This window comes from Heterodontus francisci, chromosome 33 (assembly GCF_036365525.1).
Source record: "Heterodontus francisci isolate sHetFra1 chromosome 33, sHetFra1.hap1, whole genome shotgun sequence".
In the NCBI taxonomy this organism is placed as follows: Eukaryota; Metazoa; Chordata; class Chondrichthyes; order Heterodontiformes; family Heterodontidae; genus Heterodontus; species Heterodontus francisci.
Genome location: NC_090403.1, coordinates 53,823,725 through 53,847,703, shown reverse-complemented (window position 1 = coordinate 53,847,703; position 23,979 = coordinate 53,823,725). Strand labels below are relative to the sequence as shown.

Below are 23,979 nucleotides of genomic sequence, written 5' to 3'. Positions count from 1 at the left end.
AATAAATGCTGGCCTAGCCAGCGACGCCCATATCCCATGAACGAATAAAGAAAAAAAAAGTGGAAGGTTATGCTGATCGTGTTAGAAGGGGAAAGATAGGAGGTGGCTCAAGCAGCGCATAAATGCCAGCATGGACCGGATGGACTGAATGGCCTGTTTCTGTGCCGTATATTCTATATAATTCTATGTACTTCCCACAAGAAAACAACAACAATAACATCACTGGGGTTTCAGGGTCCTATAGGAAACACACATGGTATTGCCTGTTGAACAATATCTCAATGCACAGACTCAGACCTTGGAACAACTTGAACGAGTATCACCTGGACTTAATCCTGCGCATCTCCTCACAGCCATTTTCAGAGCAGCTTTGACTGAGGCCCATGAAATGATGTCCTGGCTGCTCACCTGGCCTGGACAAGGTCTGTTTGTCAGCCTTGGACCTAGTTGGTAGCATTCTCACTGCTGAGTCAGAAGGTTGTGAGTTCAAGACCCACTCTGGTGACTTAAGCACAACATGTAGTCACTGGCTAAAATACACTCTGAATATAGTTTCTCCATAGTCTTCACATCCTGGGTTGGAAGGCTTCAGTTCAACAGGGAAACATGAACAGTTTTATTGCGGTTATCAATAGGATTTTATTTTCTTCTCATCAATCTTCTTTCCTTCTCTCCTGAAGTTGTTGACTCTTTTCTGGGGTGCAGCCATTCATCAGTACCTCACTACCTAAGTGGCCATTCCTTATGTGCGAGCCTTAACAGTGAGTATCTGCAGTCTAATTGACTGTGGGGGCATCAAGCCCAAGCCTATTCTTACTCAATATCAACAAATGCACACTTCCAACAGAAGCCATAGTGATCAGGAGCAGGAATCTTGGCCAGTGTTTACTCCCCTAACTTGTGTCACATTTGCCTCTGAGTTGGTAGATTGTGGTTTCAAGTCCCACTCCAGAGACTTCAGCGCATAATCTCACTGACACTCCAGTGCAGTGCTGAGAGAATGCTGCACTGCCGGAGGTGCCATCTTTCAATGAAACATCAACTCAAGGCACTGTCTGCCCTCTCAATGGAAGGAAAAGATCCCACGGCACTATTCTGAAGAAGAACAGGGGAGTCTTCCTCAGTGTTCTGGCCAATATTAATCCCTCAGCTAATGTCAGTGTAACAGGTTATCTGTTCATTTGTCCCATTGCTGCCTGTGGGACATTGATGTGTGCAAATTGGCCACTGCATTTCCTAAATTACAACTGTGACTGCACTTCAAAACATCATTGGCTGCAAAGTCACTTGGGATGCCCCAAGGTCACAAAAGGTGCTATATAAATGCAAGTTCCTTCTTTCTCTGAAGCCAACTGCAATGCCTCCAAAGCAGTTAAACATAGGAACTAGGAGCAGGAGTAGGCCATTCGGCCCTTCGAGCCTGCTCTGCTATTCATTATGATCATGGCTGATCATCCAACTCAGTAACCTGTTCCGGCTTTCGCCCCATACCCTTTGATCCCTTTAGACCCAAGAGCTATATCTAACTCCTTCTTGAAAACATGCAATGTTTTGGCCTCAACTGCTTTCTGTGGTAGCGAATTCCACAGGCTGACCACTCTCTGGGTGAAGAAATTTCTCCTCATCTCAGTCCTGAAAGGTTTACCCTGTATCCTTAGACTATGACCCCTGGTTCTGGACTCCCCCACCATCGGGAACATCCCTCCTGTATCTACCCTGTCAAGTCCTGTTAGAATTTTCTAGGTTTCTATGACACCTATAACTAAGCTCAGACGAAGGATTGAACCAGGCAACATCAGCCTCAGCAATACACTGACTGAACCAATGGGGCCAGAGCACATAAACTTTATCTTTTATGTGTATGAAACTTTGCTCATCCATGGGAGTTCAATGTTCTCATTACCTGCTTTCACTTTCATTTGCCTGAATTGATCCCATGATAGAGAACCAGAAGTACAAGGAACCTTGGAGTGAGCATCTTCGCTGCTTCCTGGAAAAACAAAAGTGAGAATTTCAGACATACTCACAGTATATGCCCTACACCATGTCACTCTTCCCCACATAGTCACTCATTCTCATCCTTTGTCACTCTCCCCAAGACTGTGTCCCTCTCCCCCACCACTGTCATTCATTCTCACCCCTTGTTACTCTCCCCCAGATTGTGTACCTCTCTGCCACCCCGCGTCACTCTCCCCACTCGTGTCACTCTCTCCACCCCGTGTCGCTCTCCCCACCTCACGTCACTCTCCCCACCCCGTGTCACTCTACCAACCCCGCGTCAACCTCCCCACCCCTCATCACTCTTTCCCACCCTGCGACACTCAGCCCACCACCCCACATCATGCTGCGTAAATTATGAGACTGCAAGAATCAAGAAACGCCAACAACATTAAATGAACTAAAATCTGAAATTCTGCTTTGTCCCAGACACATTATTATGTTAAGTTGGAGGATGGCCAAATAAACATCAATGATCTGTGTTTTATAACAAAAGGAAGGCATATTTATGGTCAATATCAGCCTTCACAGCCTTCAGCAAAGATGCACCAAGAGAAGACACCCCACCTAAATGGATTGTTTCCTGCGTGTTCATCATGTTTTGTGGGTGGAAGGTTGCCAACCAACCATCAGCTGTTTATTTATGTCTTTCTCGCTCCCTAATTATACGCCCTCCTCTGGTGAATGTGCCAATTGTTGTGGTTTATGTTACCACAGGAACTAGTCATTGAATGGTACCTCTTCCATGCTTCATGTGGGTATTACAGGCTATTCCAGCATGGTGGAACACAGTCAAACACAATCCTGTTAGCACACATGAGTCAGTGGAGAGTCATCAGCAGCAGGAACGCTCGCTGACTTATCTTTTTATCTTTGCCTATCTAGCCCAGAGGCAGTGAGACAAATTGTAATACCCTCCCTAATGCCCTAACTAACTTGGCACAGACCACGTATCAAACCTGGGATCTTGCTGCTCTGTAATATCACATAATATGCTGCCTTAATATCACAGTAGTGATGCATTTACCCAATAAACCATTCAGGAACTCTTGTGATTCAGTCTGTTTTACTGGTAAGCTGTGCTGAAGACCACAAATTATCAAATACCATTTTACAATTCCAATATTACTGCATTTGTTGATGCCTTAATCGATCATGTCCAATAATGGAATGCTATAGTTAACATCCCAGTTAGAATCTGTTGACGAAAGCCAAATAGACCAATATCATGCGAAATAAAATCTGGTGCAATCATTATTCTCCACAAGAGGACACTAGCATACTTATTTTTAATTTGTGCTGTGCACCATTTTTACACAAGACTGCTGAAGAATGGAATATCATTAAAAGATATATTTTCCTCTCCTGTTTTTACTCCTTGAGTCCAATATTGGATTCCTGAAATGTTGGACTAATAGATTCAGAATCTTAGATTTCTCTTTGGCCTCCTTGTCTTGCGAGACAATGGGTACGCGCCTAGTCAGTGGTTTGTGGAGCAGCGCCTGGAATGGCTATAAAGGCCAATTCTAGAGTGACAGATTCTTCCACAGGCGCTGCAGATAAAATTGGTTGTCGGGGCTGTTACACAGTTGGCTCTTTCCTTGCGCTTCTGCCTTTTTTCCTGCCAACTGCTAAGTCTCTTCAACTCACCACACTTTAGCCCCGCCTTTATGGCTGTCCGCCAGCTCAGGCGATCACTGGCAACTGACTCCCACGACTTGTGATAAATGTCACAGGACTTCATGTCGCATTTGCAGATGTCTTTAAAGCGGAGAGATGGACAGCCGATGGGTCTGATACCAGTGACGAGCTTGCTGTACAATGCGTCCTTGGGGATCCTGCCATCTTCCATGTGGCTCACATGGCCGAGCCATCTCAAGCGCCACTGGTTCAGTAGGGTTTATATGCTGGGGATGTTGGCCGCCTCGAGGACTTCTGCGTTGGAGATACGGCCCTGCCACCTGATGCCAAGGATTCTCCAGAGGCAGCAAAGATGGAATGAGTTGAGACGTCGCGCTTGGCTGACATACGTTGTCCAGGCTTCGCTACCGTAGAGCAAGGTACTGAGGACACAGGCTTGATACACTCGGACTTTTATGTTCCGTGTCAGTGCGCCATTTTCCCACACTCTCTTGGCCAGTCTGGACATAGCAGCGGACACCTTTACCATGCGCTTGTTGATTTCTGCATCTAGAGACAGGTTACTGGTGATAGTTGAGCCTAGGTAGGTGAACTCTTGAACCACTTCCAGAGTGTGGTCGCCGATATTGATGGATGGAGCATTTCTGACGTCCTGTCCCATGATGTTCGTTTTCTTGAACCTGATGGTTAGGCCAAATTCATTTCAGGCAGCCACAATCCTGTCGATGAGTCTCTGCAGGCACTCTTCAGTGTGAGATGTTAATGCAGCATCGTCAGCAAAGAAGAGTTCCCTGATGAGGTCCTTCCATACTTTGGTCTTCGCTTTAAGACGGGCAAGGTTGAACAACCTACCATCTGATCTTGTGTGGAGGAAAATCTTAGATTTAATACCACCAATATGTATAAGGTGTATTGAATTTAAAACATTCTTATAAGTACAAAACCCCCAAACACAGATTTAATTAAAAACAGTATCCATAACTAAATAGGTAATAGCACTGCCTAACAGAGCATTGAACCAGAATCTTCCTAGTTCAATTCCTAGTCTGTCTTCATGATAATTACATGAGGGAGGCCATTTGGCCCATCTTAATTCATCCATTCAGTGAAATCCTAATGCTTCCCCCCCCCCCCCCCCCCCATTATTTCATTACATTATTTCAGGGGATCCCTATGGGCCTAGAATTGGTAGCAGTGCAGCTGATCTCGTTCCTGAGCTTTTCTTCTTATTTTTCCCAATTTTAGATTTTTAATTGCAACAATTATGTGCCGTGGCACATTTAATCAAAGAACCCAAAGTCCATGAAATTGTCAGACTCTTCTATTCTTCCTATTTCTTCTCTTTCCTCTAAATTTTTTTCAGCCGTAGGGCTAGAGGCGGAAGAAGCTGCAACAACTGGGGTACAACCAAGCACCAACATTGCAGAGCAGATGATTACATAGCATTTGCAGCGTAGAAACAGGCCATTGCACACCAGCCTCCTCCCAACACTCTTCATCTCACCCAATCCTTCTATTCCTTTCTCCTTTATGTACTTAGCTAATTTCCCCTTAAATGCACCTATGTTAGTTGCCTCAACTATTCCATGTGGTAGAAATATTACTATTAATTATTATTCATAGAAATTTACAGCGCAAAAGGAGGCCATTCAGGCCATAGATTCTGTGCTGGCCAAAAAAAGAGCTATCCAGACTAGTGCCACTTGCCAGCTCATAGCCCATAGCCTTGTAGGTTACAGTACTTCAAGTGCATATCCAAGTATTATTAGCAACAAAGTCAATATTATTGATGTAAGTGACTGGTACTCCTGTTAGGCTTGGAATCGAGCTGTCCAATTTTTTCCTTGATTTTTTCCCCCTTACCTCTCTCCCTGTCCTGAAGGCACCAGGGTCCCATGGCAGGCAAAAAACAACCTGCTAACTGATGCTCGGTTTGGGTTCCACCAGGGCCACTCGGCTCTGACCTCATTACAGTCTTGGTCCAAACATGGACAAAAGAGCTGAACTCAAGAGGTGAGGTGAGACTGACTGCCCTTGATATCAAGGCATATTTGACCCAGTGAGTATCAAGGAGCCCTAGCCAAACTGAAGTCAATGGGAATCAGGGGGAAAACTCTCCAATGGTTGGAGTCATACCTAGCACAAAGAAAAATGGTTGTGGTTGTTGGAGGCCAATCATCTCAGCCCCAGGACATTGCTGCAGGAGGTCCTTAGGGCAATGTTCTAGGCCCAAATATCTTCAGCTGCTTCATCAATGATCTTCCCTCCATCATAAGGTCAGAAGTGGAGATGTTCGCTCATGATTGTGCAATGTTCAGTACCATTCGCAACTCCTCAGATACTGAAGCAGTCCATGTTCATATGCAGCAAGACCTGGACAACATTCAGGCTTGGGCTGATATGTGGCAAGTAACATTCGCGCCACACACATGCCAGGCAATGACGATCACCAACAAGAGAGAATCTAACTATCGCCCCTTGACATTCAATGGCATTACCATCGCTGAATCCCCCAGCACTAACTTCCTGGGGGTTACCGTTGACCAGAAACTGAAGAGAAGCTGCCATATAAATAATGTAGCTACAACAGCAAGTCGGAGGCTGGGAATTCTGAGGCGAGTAACCCACCCCTGACTCCCCAAAGTCTGCCCACCATCTACAAGGCAAAAGTCAGGAGCATGATGGAATACTAGAGCGGACCTGAAGGGGCGCAGCATCGGAGCTGCGAGTATAAATAACTTACCTCGGGGATTTTGCGGCCTAGCCACCGGGGAGCGGAGGTAGAGTGGACCTGGAGAGGCGGAGCATCGGAGCTGTGAGTATAAATAACTTACCTCAGGGATTTTGCGGCCTAGTCACCGGGGAGCGGAGGTAGAGTGGACCCGGAGGGGCGTAGCTGCTTTCACTGCTTCAGTGTTCCAACTGAAACTGAGAAATATCTGAAAAAGGTGACGTCACAGGAAAACTGGTAGGGAATCTGCACTAAATTTGAAAAACTAATTAACTAAAGTAAAGCAGAGATGGCAGGGCAGGCGATGTGCCATAGCTGCATGATGTGGGAGCTGGTAGATCCCATTGCGAGCCACAGTGACCACATCTGCAGCAAGTGCTTGCAGCTCAAAGAACTTCAGCTCAGAGTTGATGGGCTTCAGACACTGTGGCACATCAGGGAGGGGGAGAGGTTCCTGGACACTGTGCTTAAGGCAGTCACACCCCGTAGATTAAGTATCTCAAATTTGGCCAGTGGTCAGGGACAGGAGGGTGTGACTGCAAGTGAGGCAGGTAGAGGGATCCTGAATTCAGCAATGGAGGAGCCTCAGCTCTTGACCTTGTCTAACAGGTATGAGGTACTTGCTCCCTGTGTGGATGAGGAAAAGGACTGTAGGGAGGATGAGCAAACTGACCACTGCACCGTGGTACAGGAGGCCATTCAAGCGGGGGGAGCAAAAAGAAAAGTGGTAGAGGTAGGGGATTCCATAATTAGGGGAACTGATAGCATCCTTTGTAAGCAGGACCGAGAGTCCCACATGGTATGTTGCCTGCCCGGTGCCAGGGTGAGGGACATCCCGAACTGGCTAGAAAGGATATTGGAGAGGGAGGGGGAGGATCCAGTTGTTGTGGTCCACGTTGGGACAAACAACATGGGCAAGACTAGGCAAGAGGACCTGTTTGGGGATCATCAGGAACTAGGAACAAAATTAAAAAACAGGTCCTCAAGGGTTATAATCTCTGGATTATTACCTGAACCACGTGCAGATTGGCATAGGGATAAGAAAATTAGGGAAGTAAACACGTGACTAAAGGATGGTGTGGGAAAGAGGGGTTCCATTTCATGGGGCACTGGCATCAGTATTGGGACAGGAGGGAATTGTACCATTGGGACGGGCTCCACCTGAACCGATCTGGGGCCAGTGTCCTAGCGGAAAGGATAAATAGGGTGGTCACAAGGAGTTTAAACTAGTAAATGGGGAGGAGGGGGAGGCCTCAGGGGAAGTTTCAAAAACAAGTAACAGGGCAGACAGTAACGAAACAGTCAGGAACCCTACTTCAGGAACTGCAGGTAATGGCAAAACTGCAAGAAGTATGCCGGTTAAACCAGAAGAGAGAAATAATAAACAGACGAATAAAGCATCAGTGCTGAGGGACAGTTTAGGGGATATAGCCCAAATAAGAGTTATATATACAAATGCATGGAGTGTAAGGAATAAACTAAATGAGCTGCAGGCGCAAATTCAAATGGAAGATTATGATGTGGTGGCCATTGCGGAGACGTGGCTGCAGGATGGTCGGGACTGGGAACTAAATATACCTGGTTATAAAGTTTACAGGAGGGACAGGGAAAATAGCAGACTGGGTGGAGTAGCCTCACTGATTAGAAATAATATCACCTCATTGGTGAGGGAGGATATAATGAGGGGAAAGCATCCAGTGGAGTGGATGGGTGGAACTGAGGAACAGAAAAGGATCTAAAACAGTAATGGGTTTTGTGTATAGACCCCCTGGTAGCAGTTCTGAGGTGTTAGATTGTATAAATGCACAAATTAGGCAAGTGTGTAACAAAGCCAGAGTATGGAATGTGTCTTTGCAAAGCAGGTGTGGAAAGAGATGCAGTGGTTTTTGTCGAGGTTCATCCCAAGCAGCTCTGTAACACAGGAGTCTGTGCTCTACGGGCTGTTCCCAGGGACGCACACCGAGACAAACATCAACTGCTGCTGGAGGACCATCAATTTGGTGAAAGACGCCCTTTGGTCTGCCCGAAACTTGCTGGTCTTCCAGCACAAAGAGTTGTCCACGACCGAATGTTGCAGACTGGCACATTCCAAGGTCCAGGACTACGTGCTGAGGGACGCACCAAAGCTTGGGGCAGCTGCAGCAAAGGCTCAATGGGGAAAGACCACAGTGTAAGGTCCCCCCACCAAGCTGAACTGAGGGGCTGGATCCATGGGAAACCCCTCGAACTGTATCGGGAAAATTTTCATTTGCTGTAAATGTAAAAATGTAATTGGCATGACAAATGTGAAATGGAAGGGTTGTGAAGCAACTCATGATTGTATTGAAGGAAACTGATCTCCTTTGCACTGTTTGTATTTTTTGACTTGGTGCTGTTTGAAACTGTTTGGTAATGTATTTTTTACAGATTTATATGAATAAAGTATATTTTGGAAAAAAAATTTAAAGAAACATTTAACAGAGCGAGTATATACAGAGCGAGAGGAAAAAGCTCCACTCCACAGAAAAGAAGCCATGGACAACTAAAGAGATTAGGGATAGCATAAAACAAAAAGAAAGGGCTTACAAAAATGCAAAACGCAGCACAGATCCGGCTGAATGGGATCGATACAATGACCAGCAAATGGTCACAAAGTAGCTTATAAGAGCTACTAGAAGAGATTATGAAAGGAAACTTGCAAGGGACATCAAAATCAATAAGAAGAAATGTTATAGTTATTTGAAAGGAAAACGGGTGGTCAAGAGCAATGTAGGCCCACTAAAAGCTGAAACTGGAGATATTGTCATTGATAACAGGGAAATGGCAGACATGTTGAACAATTACTTTGCCTCAGTATTTACAGTTGAAAAGGAGGATAACTTGCCGGAAGTCCCGAAAAAATTAATAGCCAATAGGGGACAGGGACTTAATACAATTAACGTAAGTAAAACATCAGTAACAAGGAAATTAATGGAACTAAAGAGTGAGAAATCCCCAGGACCTGACGGTTTCCATCCGAGGGTGTTAAAGGAAATAGGGGAGCACATTGTAGATGCCCTAACTATAGTCTTTCAGAGTTCCCTAGATTCAGGAGTGGTCCCTCTGGATTGGAAAGTTGCACATGTCACTCCACTTTTTAAGAAGGGTGAAAGGGGGAACCAAGGAAATTACAGACCAGTTAGCCTGACATCTGTGGTGGGGAAGTTGCTGGAGTCTACAATCAGGGATAGGGTGACTGAGCACCTAGAAAAATTTCAGTTAATCAGGGACAGCCAGCATGGATTCATGACGGGAAGGTCATGCTTGACAAATCTCATTGACTTTTTTGAAGAGGTGACTAAGGTAGTGGACAAGGGAATTTCTATGGATGTTATTTATATGGACTTCCAGAAGGCATTTGATAAAGTCCCACATAAGAGACTGTTAACTAGGGTAGAAGCCTATGGAGTTGATGGCAAATTATTGATATGGTTAGGAAGTTGGTTGAGTGGTAGGCGACAGAGAGTGGGGATAATGGGTAAGTACTCTGATTGGCAGGATGTGACTAGTGGTGTCCCACAGGGATCTGTGTTGGGGCCTCAATTATTCACATTATTCATTAACAACTTGGATGATTGCATAGGAAGTCATATATCCAAATTTGCTGATGATACAAAGCTAGGCACATTGTAGACAGTCTAGATGATTGCATAAAATTGCAAGGAGATATTGACAGACTAGGTGATTGGGCAAAACTGTGGCAGATGGATTTCAATGTGGGCAAGTGTGAGGTTATCCATTTTGGACCAAAAAAGGATAGAGCAGGGTACTTTCTAAATGGGAAGAGGTTAAGTACAGTGGATGTCCAAAGAGACTTAGGGGTTCAGGTGCATAGATCTTTAAAATGCCACGAGCAAGTGCAGATAATAATCAAAAAGGCTAATGGAATGCTAGCCTTTATATCTAGAGGACTGGAGTATAAAGACACAGAGGTTATGCTGCAGCTGTACAAAACCCTGGTTAGACCCCACTTGGAGTACTGTGAGCAGTTCTGGGCACCACACCTTAGGAAGGATATATTTGCCTTGGAGGGAGTGTAACATAGGTTTACAAGAATGATACCTGGACTACAGGGGTTAAGTTACAAGGAGAGATTACACAAATTAGGCCTGTTTTTGCTAGAATTTAGAAGGTTAAGGGGTGCTCTGATCGAAATCTTCAAGATATTAACAGGAAAAGACAGGCTAGATAAAGATAAACTATTTCCACTGGTTGGAGATTCTAAAACTAGGAGGCATAGTCTAAAAATTAGGGCCAGACCGTTCAGGAGAGATGTTAGGAAGCACTTCTTCAAGCAAAAAGTGGTAGAGGTTTGGAATTCTCTCCCACAAACAGCAGTTGAAGCTAGAACAGTTGTTAATTTTAAATCTGAGTTAGATAGATTTTTGTTAAGCAAAGATATTAAGGGATATGGGCCAGAGGCAGGTATATGGAGTTAGGCCGTGGATCAGCCATGATCTCATTGAATGGCGGGACAGGCTCGAGGGGCTGAATGGCCTACTCCTGTTCCTATCTTCCTATGTACTCTCCACTTGCCTAGATGAATGCAGCTCCAACAACACTCAGGAAGCTCAACACCATCCAGGCCAAAGCAGCCCACTTGATCGGCACTCTATCCACCAACTTAAAAATTCACTCCTCCACCACTGATGCACAGTGGCAGCAGTGTGTACCATATACAAGATGCACTGCAGCAACTCACCACCCCTCCTTCAACAGCACCTTCCAAATTGGTGACCTCTTCCACCTAGAAGGACAAGGGCAGCTGACGAATGGGAACACCACTATCTGCAAGTTCCCCTCCAAGTGCCACACCATCCTGACTTGGAACAATATCGCCCTTCCCTCACTATCACTGGATAAAAATCCTGGAATTCCATCCACAACAGCACTGGGGCGTAGCCGCACTAGATTGACTGCAGTGATTCAAAAAGGCGGCTCATCACCACCTTCTCAAGGGCAATTAGGGAAAGGCAACAAATGCTGGCCTTGCCATCAATGCCCATATCCCATGAAATGAATAAAAAATGCTGTGAGCTTGCATGGCGTTATTTGAAGGTGAGACATTAACACCAAGCTCAAATTTAACCTGGCATCAGACTGGCACACTTCCAGAACAGGAAAAAGGGGGGGGGGGGGAATAAATCACTGGATAGCGATCAGGTGGGAGCGCCCTCAGATATTACAGCATGCCTGTCAAAAAACAGTATTAAATCCAATATTTTTTTAATTGATTTTAATAACATTTCAGTTCAATAACATCTATTTATCTTTGCCAATTTTCATGTACACATCCCACTGTTCTGGCATAATTCTATGGGTATTGATTGTTCTATTATACATAGCCAGGCAGTGAAAGATAGAACTGGACCCTAATCTTTACGCACTTGTAGGCTTTTATTTACAGGACACACTTTACAAGCGTGCACCTCCAAACCCAACAACCAAAGTTTCAGTCAGCTCCTATATATAGGAGCACATGTGAATCCCCAGTTAATGCCCACCACTTGAATACAATTAAACATTCAATTAATATTCAATTAACATTGATTGCTCTCTGGGAAAATTATTCCTCACCTGTGAGCATAGATAGCAATTGACAGGATGCTCAGTTATGAAGAAGCAGTTAGTATTGAGTCATTCAATGTAGAAAATATGGAAGCATTCTGAGTCGGAAGAGCGTGGGTTCTAGCCTATTTCCAGAGACTCAATGCAATGCAGTACTGAGAGAGTGCTGCACTGTCAGAGGTGCTGTCTTTCAGATGACACATTAAATCAAGGTTCTATCTGCCCTCTTAGCTGGACAGAAATAATCCCATGGCACTATTTGAAGAAGAGCAAGGTAATTCCCTCTGTCCTGGCTGATATTTGTCCCTCATCCTCATCAAGGCAGCATTTGACCGAGTATGGCATCAAGGGGCCCTAGCAAAACTGAGGTCAATGGGAATCAGGGGGAAAGCCCTCTGCTGGTTGGAGTCATACCTAGCGCAAAGGAAGATGGTTGTGGTTGTTGGGGGTCAATCATCTGAGCTCCAGGACATCACTGCAGGAATTCCTCAGGGTGGTGTCCTAGGCCCAACCATCTTCAGCTGCTTCATCAATGACCTTCCATCAATCATAAGGTCAGAAGTGGGGATGTTCGCTAATGATTGCACAATGTTCAGCACCACTCATGACTCCTCAGATACTGAAGCAGTCCGTGTAGAAATACAGCAAGATTTGGACAATATCCAGGCTCGGGCTGATAAGTGGCAATTAACATCCACGCCACACAAGTGCCAGGCAATGACCATCTCCAAGAAGAGGGAATCTAACCATCTCCCCTTGACATTCAATGGCATTACCATCACTGAATCCCCCACTATCAACATCCTAGGGGCTACCATTGACCAGAAACCGAACTGGAGTAGCCATATAAATACCGTGGCTACAAAAGCAGGTCAGAGGCTAGGAATCCTGCGGCGAGTAACTCACCTCCTGACTCCCCAAAGCCTATCCACCACCTACAAGGCACAAGTCAGGAGTGTGATGGAATACTTTCCACTTGCCTGGATGGGTGCAGCTCCAACAGCACTCAAGAAGCTCAACACCATCCAGGACAAAGCAGTCCGCTTGATTGGCACCCCATCTACAAACACTCCCTCCACCACTGACGCACAGTGGCAGCAGTGTGTACCATCTACAAGATGCACTGCAGCAATGCACCAAGGCTCCTTAGACAGCACCTTCCAAACCTGCGACCTCTACCAACTGGAGAAACAAGAGCAGCAAATGCATGGGAACACCACCACCTGCAAATTCCCCTCCAAGTCACACACCATCCTGACTTGGAACTATATCGCCGTTCCTTCACTGTCGCTGGGTCAAAATCCTGGAACTCCCTTCCTAACAGCACTGTGGGTGTACCTACCCCATATGGACTGCAGCGGTTCAAGAAGGCAGCTCACCACCACCTTCTCAAGGGCAATTAGGGATGGGCAATAAATGCTGGCCTGGCCAGCGACACCCACATCCCATGAATGAATTTAAAAAAACCTATATTAATAAAAAAAATCTGGTCATTATCTTATTGCTTTTTGTGGGATCTTGCTGTTGCAAATTGACTGCCATGTTTCATTTCCTACATTACAACAGTGGCAACACTTTAAAAGTACTTCATTGGCTGCAAAGCGCTTGGGAGTATCCTAAGGTCAAAGGTGCTATAGAAATGCAAGACTTTCTTCTTTCTTTCTCTTAAGTTCTTTTAAGATTGATCTTCCTTTCTTTTGTTCTCAAATTCTGAGGAACTTAGATCATATTTCAAGGAAAATCAGTCTATAAGTTTGACCTGCATAGTGTCTGTTTTGGACTCATTGTGTCTACCCATTGTGTAACCAGTCATCCTTTGGAATGTGTGCAAATATGGCTGTGAGATAAGAAGAATAGGCTTGGCTTTGCTATCCCCCAGAGTTAAGTGACCTGCTGATATTCACCATCCAGGCACACACATCATAAATGGTCACACTGGAGGTTTACCAGTGCCCAAGGAACTAGGCACTATGATCATAGAGTAGTACAGCACAGAAAGAGGCCATTTGGCCTATCAAGTCTAAGCCAATGGGGTCACCACATTCAGAGGATGAGGGGAGAAAATTGTGAAAACACCAAAGGGGTACAGTAGTATTGTAGTTATGAAACAGGACTAGTATTCCAGGGGCCTGGACTAATAAGCTGGAGAATAAGAGTTCAAACCCCACCATAGCAGTTTGAGAATTTTCATACAGTTTAAAAGAAATCTGTGAATAAAATATCAGTAACGGTGACCATGAAACTGACAAATTCTTTGATGCTTGTTGAAAAATAGCATCCATTTCAGTCAGAAGTACCATTTGAAGGATAATACATTTCCATTTCAATATGCATAACCTCCGCCTTGATGTGTGCTTTTCCTTGGAATGTACAGAACAGAAACAAGCCATTTGACTCAACTGGTCCATGTTAGCGTTTATGCTCCACAAGAGTCTCCTTGCATCCCACTTCAAAATACTGATTTAGTTGCGAAGCTATCCTCATTGCAATAAGGGGTAATTCCTTTATTGCTGCAGTTGTCTCCCTCTGTTTCCAACCTCTTCCCAACTGGATGTCAATAATTTGATTTGAAGCGAACACTCTTTCTGTTCGGGAACATTAGAACATTCTGGGATCCCTCCGGCTCGATCTAACTTGACGGCTCGGTAAGCCCCGCCCCTCCCTGAAAGGGGCGGAGATATGTCAGGGTACCGAACGCCGATTGGCCAGTAGCTACGTCAATCATAGCCTCTCGCGTCGTCACTTCCGCTAAGCAGGGGCGGTTGAAGCGCGCTATAAAAAGGAGCCCGGTTGTCAGGGTGCCATTTTGTCAGCTGTCGGTTGTTTGGTTGAGGGTTTCGCGGTAAAAGTTTGTCTCTAATTACTGCAGGTTGTTTAAAAACTTATTTTTTTTATTGTTTTATTTGTACGTGTGTGTATGTGCTTATTTTGTTTTCTTTTGTTAAAATGAGTGACACGGAAGACTTGACTGACGAGGAGAGGGTGAGTAGAAATGGTGTAATGCAGAGTCTGTTTGTAACGCAGGCGCTGAGGGTTTGACATTCCAGAGTTTATATATTCTTTGCAAATCCTGTCTGAAATTAATTCCTTTTTTGAAACCTCAGGAAGGCCCCCGTGTGAGCAGTCGGTTTATTGCCGTGTTATTGCCTCAGTCGCATGACCAAGGAGGCATCTAATATTTTTAAAAAAAACTACATGCTCACTTCGTTTTTTAAAAAAAAACTTTGTTCAAATAATTAAACGTAAACTCATCTCTTCGCCTTCTCTGGCCGCAATGTTTTGCTTCCAGCTCAAATGAAAGCAGACGGTAGGTGTATTTATTATTGTCAGCCATTTTTGTAAGGCGCCTGGAATGTTTTTCAGAAGTCCAGTCTTTTGTAATTTCTGGGTCTTTCCTTAAATTTTTTTTTTTAACGATTTTTGTTTCAGAAAGCTTTTATTTTAAGCAGCAAAAACAGTTGGCAATGTTTGTGAATCATCTGTTTTAAAACCTGAGTTTTGATTTGCAAAACGTTTCTTTGCAAATCTACGTAGTGCAGAACACGCAGGGCAGGAGTTGAACTAAATATATATTGTACGGTGGATGTAAACAGAAATTTTATACAAGAGGAAAAACTCAACTATTTGTTTTTATGGAGTATCCCATTTGGGGAGGACATATGTATTCTACAAAGTAGATAAGGAGAGATGCTTTTCATCGAGAGGAACAAAAATTGAATCTAGTTTTAGTTATATTTTAGGAACTGAACCTGATGGCTAGTTTGATAAGACACTGGTACTGACTCTGACCAGAAGATCCTCAGTCTGATTACAGGTCTTTGTTAGTTAATCTCAGGGGTTGGGTTGTCAAAATTGACCTCCATACCCCTTGTCTAAGTGGGGGGTGGGAGAGAGAACATATGACTAAGGTGCTTGATCCTATTGGAAATATGTACATATATGAACAAAGGGTGAAAACAGGATCATGCTTGGTTGGGATGGACTTTCTGGTAAAGTAGGTGTTGATACTAACATGAAATATGGCTAGTGGGGATTGTTGGTGTATGAGGAACTCTCTTTAAGAGGAAGTACAGTAGGATCTCGAAGCTGTGTGCATTGAATTTCTGACCTTTTCACTGAATACACTTAGGTACTGTACTTGTTTGATTTCCTTTAGTTATTTAAAAATATGTATATAGGATGTCTTTAAAGCCAAATCTTTGTTTAATTAAAAATTATAATTCCAGCTATTTGAAGTTGACAGCCTACTCAGTTTTGTATTTCGAGGTCCTGTTGTACACCCTTGTAACAAAAGTCAATTAATGTTTAGTATATTTTCCTGTTTGACACTGAACTGTCTTAGAGGTACTGAGTCTGACTGAGAATTTTGAGATGGAACTAATTCATCAGTCTGACCAGGTTATTGAAAGTTGTTTTGTTAGCATCATCCTCTCCCTCAGTAGGACCTGCCACGGAAGGTGCAATTAAAGTAGCCTGAGATGACACTTCCTATGATTTCTTTTCACACTACAGGATGTCAGTAATGAGCTGTGTGGGGAATTGTGCAGTTAAACATGCATCCTATCACTTGTAGCATAAATAATTGGAGCTCTGCTTTTTATTTAAGATCCTTTTGGCATGTTTAATGTGTAGTCACAATATCTAATTCATAAAAATGTTATCTAGCTCCTTCATATTGCAAGTTAGTTCTGCATATTCCATGTTTGAGACAGTTACTTTTAAGATGTTCACTTGATATTCATGTTCACTGATTAAAACAAAATACTGCTTGGTGTCATACTGAACTGTACAGACCAGAAATGTCTTTGGCCCAATGCCCAGTTTCAGCTGAGGTAGCAGTGAAGAATTAGAATTTGTCAGCCCTTGGGCTGAGGAGAAAATTCAGCTCCTGCTCGTGACTGCCACCCAGTAACTGCTGCTGTAAAGTGCATGCCTCCACTGAAAATGAGACTTTAAAAAAAAATGCCACTTTTCAGTGAATTTGAAGATCCCTTGAATTTGTCTGTTATGTCTACATGCAGCAGGATAATTAATGCCTATAAAAAAAAAAAAAAAATCTGGAGGGAAGCTACCAGCAGCTTGCCTGTTTATATTCAGCTCTTTCTGGCATAGTAATACCCTTCAACTTTGTTGGTCATTGTTCACTTTAAATGAGCATTGTTTTATTCCTTTCTCACCACATTTCTTCATAGTGTTGGCCTTGACTTAATCGCAGTGTTCTCACCTCTGAGTCAGGAGGTCAAGGGTTCAAGTCCTGCTCAAAAGACTTGAGCACGATATCTTAGTGAACATTTCAGTGCAGTACTGAGTGCTGCACTATTGGAGGTGCCATCTTTCAGATGAGCTGTTAAACCAAGGTCCCATCTACCTTTTCAGGTGGACACATGATCCCATGGCACTATTTGTCAGAGAACTGGATAATTCTCTACTGGCTGATTTCCCTCAGCCAACATCACTTTTTAAAAAAAAAACTCTTTATTCATTTGCAGGATGTGGGCTTTGCTGACAAAGCCAGCATTTATTGCCCATCCCTAATTTCCCTTAACTCTGGCTTGCAAAGTCATTTCAGAGGGTAATTGAGTCAACCACATTGCTATGGGTCTTTTTTTAATCTTTCATGGGATGTGGGTGGCATGGCAAGGCCAGTATTTATTGCCACCCCTAGTTGCCCTTGAAGGTGGTGATCTGCTTCCTTGAACTGCTGCAGTCCATCTGGTGTGGGTACACCCACTGCTGTTAGGGAGGGAGTTCCAGGATTTTGATGCAGTGATGAAGGAACAGTGATATATTTCCTAGTCAGGCTGGTGTGCCACTTGGAGGGAACTGGCAGGTGGTGGTCCCATGTGGTCTGCTGTCCTTTTCCTTTTAGGTTGGAAGTTGTGGGTTTGAAAGGTGCTGTTGAAGGAGTTGTGATGAGTTGCTGCAGTGCATTTTGTATATGGTACACTCTGCTGCCACTGTCTGTGCTGGGAATGAATATTTTTTAAGGTGGTGAATGGGTACCAGTCAAGCAGGCTGCTTTGTCCTGGATGGTGCTGAGCTTCTTGAGTGTTGGATCTGCACTCATGTAGGCAAGTGGAGAGTATTCTATCTTGACTTCTGCCTTGTAGATGGTGGACAGGATTTGAGGAGTCAGGAGGTGGGTTACTCACCACAATTCCCAGTCCCTGACCTGCTGTTGTAGCCACAGTATGTGTGGCTGCTGCAATTTTGTTTCTGTTCAGTGGTAACTCCCAGGATGTTAGTGGGTGATTCAGTGATGGTAATGCCAGGATTTAGATACTATTGGAGATTGTCATTGCCTGGCACTTAGGTGGCAAGTAACATTTGTGCCACACATCAGCCCAAGCCTGAATGTTGTCCAGGTCTTGTTGCATATGGACACTGACTGCTTCAATATCTGAGGAGTTGTGAATGATACTGAACATTGTACAATCAGTGAATATAGTCACATGTAGGCCAGATCCAGTAAGATAGTAGATTTCCTTCCCTAGAGGGCCTCTGGATTATTCCACTGCCATAACCACTTTGCTACTATTCCCTCCTATTGCTGTTTGTTGGATCATGCCATGTGCAGATTTGCACTTCAAAATGACTTAATTTGCATGCCACTTTGGGGTCTTGTGGAAGGTGCCATATAATTTCCAGTCCTATTTCCCCTGCCCCACTCAGCTCAAGCCTCTTTACTAGCAGCATCACAAGTCTTACTTCTGGCCTCATCCATTATGTGCAACTGTGCATTTCCAGCCAAGTTGCTCAATAGCATTGGAGAGTGGGAGACCTGGCCCAACCCAGGAGCCAGTTGTAGAATCAAATCCTTAATTGGGTAGGACTGTATAAATATTGGATTAAACTGGTTGTTCTCCTGGCCTTAATGGCTTGGGTGCTAACTGAATCTACTCTGAACAATTCTAACATTCTGCTGTAAAATATGAAAAATAAGTTCAATATATATTTATGTAATACCATACTTGAAGACATTCTGTAGGAGGAGAATTTATTCCCCTTTTGAGCCTTCCTTGGACGTGCCAAATCATGCCAAAGTTTTGTTCCCTATTTCTTGTCTGTGCCCACTCTTGTGATGAGCTGTTTGAGGAGCATCACATGCAATTCCTGTCTTGGGTTCTGATGAAAGGTTAATGTTCTGAAATGATAACTCTACATTCCTATATCTGTGGATACTGTCATAGCATTTCCTGTTTTCATTTTGAATCCTATCCTGTCTTGTTTGCCATCCATACATGTGTGCTTTCCAGAATGGGTCAGTGGGTAGCAATAGAATGCAAGTCTGAGTTAGTTTATCTCTTTCCCAGCCTGTGGGCAGTGAAGTTAATTACATCAGCAACATTAAGCTTTGTACCTTGAACTTTCATGGTCTGCTTGGCTCTGTACCACCCATTTCAGTGGTACAGTCTGCTCTCTACTTTTTAAGCATGCATGGAAGTGGTGAGGGTTCATGTTTTAGGTAGGAAGTGTGGTATGTAGCTATCTAGGTTCTTCAATGTTATGTACACAAATTTGCAGCAAGCATGGCTTGGCCATGTGAGCCGCATGGAAGATGGCAGGATCCCCAAAGACACATTGTACAGCGAGCTCGCCACTGGTATCAGACCCACCGGCCGTCCATGTCTCCGTTATAAAGACGTCTGCAAACGTGACATGAAATCGTGTGACATTGATCACAAGTCGTGGGAGTCAGTTGCCAGCATTCGCCAGAGCTGGCGGGCAACCATAAAGACAGGGCTAAATTGTGGCGAGTCGAAGAGACTTAGTAGTTGGCAGGAAAAAAGACAGAGGCGCAAGGGGAGAGCCAACTGTGCAACAGCCCCAACAAACAAATTTCTCTGCAGCACCTGTGGAAGAGCCTGTCACTCCAGAATTGGCCTTTATAGCCACTCCAGGCGCTGCTTCACAAACCACTGACCACCTCCAGGCGCGTATCCATTGTCTCTCGAGATAAGGAGGCCCAAAAGATCTTTGCATTTTATGAAGGAGCTATTGCAACCTAAGTGAAGGATGTAACACAAGTGGATGTTTAACTCCCTGTATGTTAGCAAACCCAAATCACAGCTCATAATGTCATCACAGCTTTACTGCAGTTTTTTTACTTAAATATTTGTCATTTGCCAAAAGCTTGATTGCAGAATAACTTTTCTTGTTCCTGGGATGTGCTTGTCACTGGCAAGCCAGCATTTTTTGCCTATCCCTAATTGTCGTTGTGAAGGTGGTAGTGAGCTGCCATCGTGAACTGCAGTAGTCCATATCATGTAGGTACATCCACAGTGCTGTTTAGGGATGGAATTTGAGGATTTTGACAGTGACAATGAAGGAATGGTAATATTTTGAAGTCAGGATGGCATGTGACATTGAGGAAACTTGCAAGTGTTCCCAAGTATCCCTTGTTCTAGGTGGTAGAGATTGCAGATTTGGAATGTGCTGTTGAAGGAGCCTTGGTGAGTTGCTGCAGTGCATCTTCTCAATGGTATGCACTGCTCTATGGCATGCCTGTGGTGGAGTGAGTGAATGTTAAAGGTGATGGGTAGGGTGCTCATCAACATAACCTTTTACCAAGGAATTAAATTGTGGAACCCATCATTAGAATTCCTTCCATGAGAAACTTTACTGAGTGATTTTTGAAAACTGGCAAAATGCCTTCCAGCACTCTGGTTTCAGTACCTTGCTACTTAGAGGAACTTTGTCATTTAAATCAACTGACATAAACCTGCACGTTCAAACTGTTAGTTTTAAGATTAGTTTTCAAGAAGTATGCTTTTTTAATTAATAATTGAAATTCCATAATCTGAGATTAACTTTAGTATCATACACCCAGATCCCTAAAGGTGGTATCTGCTGAACCATTTTTTGTTTCAGGAAAGTGCTTTAGCAGATTTCAGGCTTTTTACTTCAATTTGATTATCACAGAATTAAGCAAACAAGATGAGCATCTTAAGCATTTGAGTGCATGTATTTAGTAGATAGGGTTAATTGATAAATTAAACAGGAGGTTACAAAGACAATTCAGTTACTTCACAGTAAATCAGTATTTACTGATTATAAATATACAGTTGTGATCAGTGCCTTAAACTGATATAAATTGGCAAAGGACATTTAGGATTAGACTCATTGATTAGTGAGCAAGTTAACAACATTAAATAGCCAGTTTAGTGAATAGGTTAAAGTCTGTTGTGGTTTGCACAGTTTCCTGAGATTATACAACCTCATGAGCTAGTGTGGATTAACTGGTGGTCTTGCCTTCCTTGGGAAGATAGCATTAGCGTTTTGAGATGTCAAGTGATGAACCCTGATCTGTAAGGCTGCTATCTGTTGCTTCTGGGTCCTCTGCTCCTGCATAAATTAACCTTTGGTGCTAGTAGCTTATCTGGACTAGTCGGCTCAAATATCACCTTGATTTTGAAAACCTGGATGTCTAAGTGGTACATTTTTATCTGCTTATCTGGCTGACATCTTGCTTTTATTCATTCTTTGGGGATGCAGTTTCTGATTTTTGCAGATACTGTGCTACATACTCTTTTTAAGAGTGCAGCCCTTCTGGTGTCAATCACCTCAGCCTTACTGACCTCCAAATCAATGAAAGTTTAGCACCTAAACATGCCAGATGGGTCATTTGCTCCTAATTTCTCAGCCCTTTTCTAGCAAAGGGGTCATATACAGGTTCAGAAAAGGCATATTTATGCCCCTGAATGAGTTGTATGTGGGCTTGATAGCTTTTCTATCTCTGGTAAGGAATCTTTTATTTGTATTTGCCTTTTTCTTTCCGAGCATTCAGTCTGGTTACTGACTCCAACTTGAGGACATATTTGGCAATTCTTAGGAGTATTTCTCCTACAGATGCATGACTGACTTGGTGCCACGATGTTTCCTATCAATACAGAACTGCTGTTAATCTTAAGAGCTGTCATTTATATATTACCTGTATTTAGAGGAATTGTAGCACACTAAGAATTGTGATTGCAATAAAGTCATGAACATCCAAGAAGGAAGAATCCTTGGGGCTTGTAATACTGAATTAGTTAATAAAAAAAAAGTGCTGATCTCCATATAGTTCCTGACCCTGCCCTTTGTTTCCTGCCTGGTTTGTTTATATAATGAGGAAGAAGCTGATTTGTTCATTTTTTTTTGTGATTTTTTATTTTTGTCGTCTTTAAAGATCAAGGCAGTGGTGTTAGTACAGGGAAGTTAAACAGTTTTCTCATTGTAGTCACATGGACATTTTTCACTTTACATCTGTAGCATTGTTGTAGAATGGTTTTGCTTTACCCTAGCAGTGAAATTGTAATGTACATTGGAGTTGTGGCCAAATTTGACTCCAAAATGAAAGTGCTGTAATTGCAGTGTAAATGCAGTCTTGGCCTCAGTAGGAATTGAGTTGAGACTGTTGAAACTAATTTTATGAAGGGCCCTTAAAACTGAGGAGGAGGCTGTTAACACATCAGCTTGATGAATTTAAACCATTTCTTGTAAGTGAAAGGACCGTGTGATCACGATCATTGATTTCCCACTCTAATCTATTTTCACTAGATATTAAAACGTGTGGAAATAAGGTGGGTGATCAGTAAGGGTTTCTTGAATTTTTAGTTGTAACACTTTTTTTTAAACAAAGGTTTACAACTTAAAGTTGCTACCTGCTTCACTGTAGCACTTGATTTTGTTCTCTCTGACCCAAGGGAACTTGAATGCTATCCCTGATTTATATAAAATAAGTAAAGGTTAATTTGCTTATCCCTGGCCCAATAGACACTTCAAAAAACAAAATTCCAAAATGGAGAAAGTTTAATGGGAAACTGAGATTTACAAGTTTTAATCTGAACCCATATACCTCATCATGCTGAATATTCTTTTTCCATTAAGGTTAATATACATGAAGAAGGTGGAATAATGGAAGATAATCAAGATAATGACTATACACACAAGTATTGCAGATCAGTCAAATAAATTTGAAGCTGAAATGAGAGCGAAGAATGGTCAGATAGAAGAGCATGCATGGTGTAAGGCATTAAGTGGTTTGGAAGGTGAAGAATACTCGGTGTGAGAAAACTGAAAAATGAAGAATGAAGAAAAGAAAAAAAGTAAAAGCAAGTGAAGTAAATTTAAAAGAAGGTGTCTGGAGGAAAGATACCTAGGCCAAGTAATGTATATAGTCTATTTGTGTCTGTATGCAACAGTTCTAGTGTAAATTGCATGCTAAAATTTATAATCAGACTGATTTATAGAAAAAAAAATGGGAACAATATGATTTTAGGGAAGATTTAACATTCTAGCTAGGTTAATTGGGGTTTGCTTTATTAGGGAGGTGATGAGGAGAAATTAAGTGCTGTAGTTGAGAATAAGATGTTTGCCTGATTAGGCTATAGTTGGACTTTTACCTGTTTTCTGTTTGGTAATGAAATATCCTGATGCACTAGAATGGGAGATCAACATCAAGATCACGGAGTGGGAGCACAGCTGAACCAGCCAAGTCCAGAAGTCGGTCTGCTTCTCGTTCTTTGTCCAGGACATCAAATCTGTCAGGATCTCGGACATCGTTCTCTCGATCTAGATCAAGGTCCAGGTCACGGTGAGTGGAAATACTCCAGAAGAGCTTGTATACCTTTTAAGTGTGTGTAATGGGTACTTCTCCCAAAAGTTATAATGCTGTGAAGTTTACAGTCTTCTCAGAATTTGCATGTCCTTTAATTCTGTCTGCCAGATCTCCAGATGTACTGCTAAATCTATTCTTTATTACTGACTACATAATGCATTTGGATTTCCAACAGGTTTTTGATAAGGTACAGCCTAGTAGACTTGTGACTAAGGTCAAAACGTGTAGTCAGGGGACAAGTGGCAGAATAAAATAGTAAGCTGGCTGCAAAACAAAACAGTAGGAGTTAAGATGGTTGCAACTGGCAAGAAGTAGGCAGTGGTATTCCACAAGGATCAGTGCTGGGACAACTGTTCACCCGATTTGGACACTGGAACTGGAAGTACAATTTCAAATTTCTAAAGAAGTCCTATCTGACTGGAAA

At 43.1% G+C, this 23,979-nt stretch overlaps 1 protein-coding gene across 3 annotated transcripts in view; it reads left to right on the top strand.

Moving 5' to 3' along the window:
• Window positions 1–14,726: 14,726 nt before the first annotated feature.
• Window positions 14,727–23,979, top strand: part of LOC137348216 (transformer-2 protein homolog alpha-like) — a 31,934-nt gene continuing 22,681 nt past the window's right edge. For 2 of the 3 annotated variants that reach the window (XM_068013583.1, XM_068013585.1), the window contains exons 1-2: window positions 14,727–14,938; window positions 23,380–23,531. In XM_068013583.1, the coding sequence (XP_067869684.1) occupies window positions 14,903–14,938; window positions 23,380–23,531 (188 nt within the window). In that variant the 5' untranslated portion in view covers window positions 14,727–14,902. The remainder of the gene's footprint in view (window positions 14,939–23,379; window positions 23,532–23,979) is intronic. The other variant, XM_068013584.1, reaches the window with a different exon arrangement.